This window comes from Zingiber officinale, chromosome 11A, assembly GCF_018446385.1.
Source record: "Zingiber officinale cultivar Zhangliang chromosome 11A, Zo_v1.1, whole genome shotgun sequence".
NCBI classification, from domain to species: Eukaryota; Viridiplantae; Streptophyta; class Magnoliopsida; order Zingiberales; family Zingiberaceae; genus Zingiber; species Zingiber officinale.
Window position 1 is genome coordinate 97,635,972 of NC_056006.1, and position 1,605 is coordinate 97,637,576.

Sequence of the window (1,605 nt, forward strand, 5' to 3'; positions counted from 1 at the left end):
TTTTCTATTATTATACAATATCCTTGGTTAAGTTCTTCACGTAAGCAAGCTTTCTAATCATCATCAGTACTTCCACTGCTAAAACAGAAGCAACACACACTCTTGTGACAAAAGATAATTCGTTCGTCCCTAATATCCCTGTCAATCTATCTCTAAATTAACACGGAGGAGGTAAATCATGGGTGACTACTAGCCATTAGTGCAAATGGTCAAGACATGGGGGAGGTTATGCTCGGTCACGTTGAGTTTCGACCCCAAGACCTCATGTGACAACACCCCATGTCTTAACCATCGCACCGCCCCGAGGGGAGAACACACACTCTGTTCTATGAATCGAAAGGGATTCACAATATCATCGATGTTATTGTGCAAAGAATTTCAGATCGTCCTGCACCTTAATTACTCGCTTAATTGATGTTTTACCAAGTTAATTGACTAATTAATCTTCCATCTCAAAGCTGCTGTTGTAGCCAAATTATGTCCTCCACGGTCCACATGCTCTCCGCCGGCCATTCACTCTGCTCCGGCTGCATCCACTGGACACAGACGTCGTCGACGTCGCTCGCGAAGCTCTCGGGGGCCGCCGCCGGGGGCGGCATCGGCGGGGACGAGAGTCGCTGCGTCTCGAAGGAGGCGCCGGAAGTCTCCGCGCTGCAGGGGAGCTTGCTCTGCTCGCGGATCCTCTCGGCGAGGCGCGGCATCCACACGGAGCGCACCATGTCCGCGAATCGCTCGCTGTCGACGTCGCACCGCATCTGCTTCGCCTGCTTCTGCACCCGCGTCCGCCAGTAGTTCTTGATTTCGTTGTCGGTCCTCCCCGGCAAGTGGCGCGCGATCTTGGACCACCGGTTGCCCAGCCGCAAGTGCAGCTCCAGGATGAGGAGCTGCTCCTCCGGGGTGATGTTGCCCCGCCGGACGTCGGGGCGGAGGTAGTTCAGCCACCGGAGCCGGCAACTCTTTCCGGTACGCCGGAGCCCTGCTTAAGTAATTAATTAAGCACCAGTAGATGCATATTAATTAATGAATCGATCGAGAAGTACCGACCTGCGGAACGAGCGAGGGAGTTCCAGCGTCCCTCGCCGTGGGCACTGATGTAGTTCACGAGGAGGAGGTCCTCGTCCGTCGTCCAAGGTCCTCTTCTCAGGTCCGACTCCTGATCACTCGGCGGCGCCCTCCCGCGGAACTCCATCAGAGGGTTTTCATGGAGTAAACAGGATAAAGGAAATGGTGATTGGGCTGGAAAGAATGGTCAGGTTTTTATAGAGGAATTGAATATTGGAGAGGCAGACGAAACACGTCACTGACTATACCGCATTGAAATTTAGTTGAAAGCGGCTATTTAAAAGCCAAAATAGTAGGCTTTTAAATTGACACGAAGCAGCGTAACGAGCGCTGCCTTCCAATTAAGCCTCGACGTTGCGTTTTCCTTTTCTCACTAGCTAGCTAGTAGTCCCTTGAGTATTCGCTGCCTGCGGCTTGCTCTGTTGCCTTCTTCCATGATGAGACGCTTCTGATCATCGATTTGGGGTTAGGTTTTGTGATGTATATTTTGCTAAATAGTTACAAAGCTTAATTCTGAAGTTGGCTAGTGTGGGTAATAAAATT

At 51.2% G+C, this 1,605-nt stretch overlaps 1 protein-coding gene across 1 annotated transcript; it reads right to left on the reverse strand.

The window, feature by feature from the left end:
• Positions 1–1,239, reverse strand: LOC122032048 (transcription factor MYB2-like). Its single transcript, XM_042591301.1, has 2 exons — positions 1,045–1,239; positions 1–976 (listed from the first exon to the last, which is right to left on the reverse strand). The coding sequence occupies exons 1-2, from the start codon at positions 1,187–1,189 to the stop codon at positions 453–455; spliced, it is 669 nt and encodes a 222-aa protein (XP_042447235.1). The 5' UTR covers positions 1,190–1,239; the 3' UTR covers positions 1–452.
• Positions 1,240–1,605: the final 366 nt, after the last annotated feature.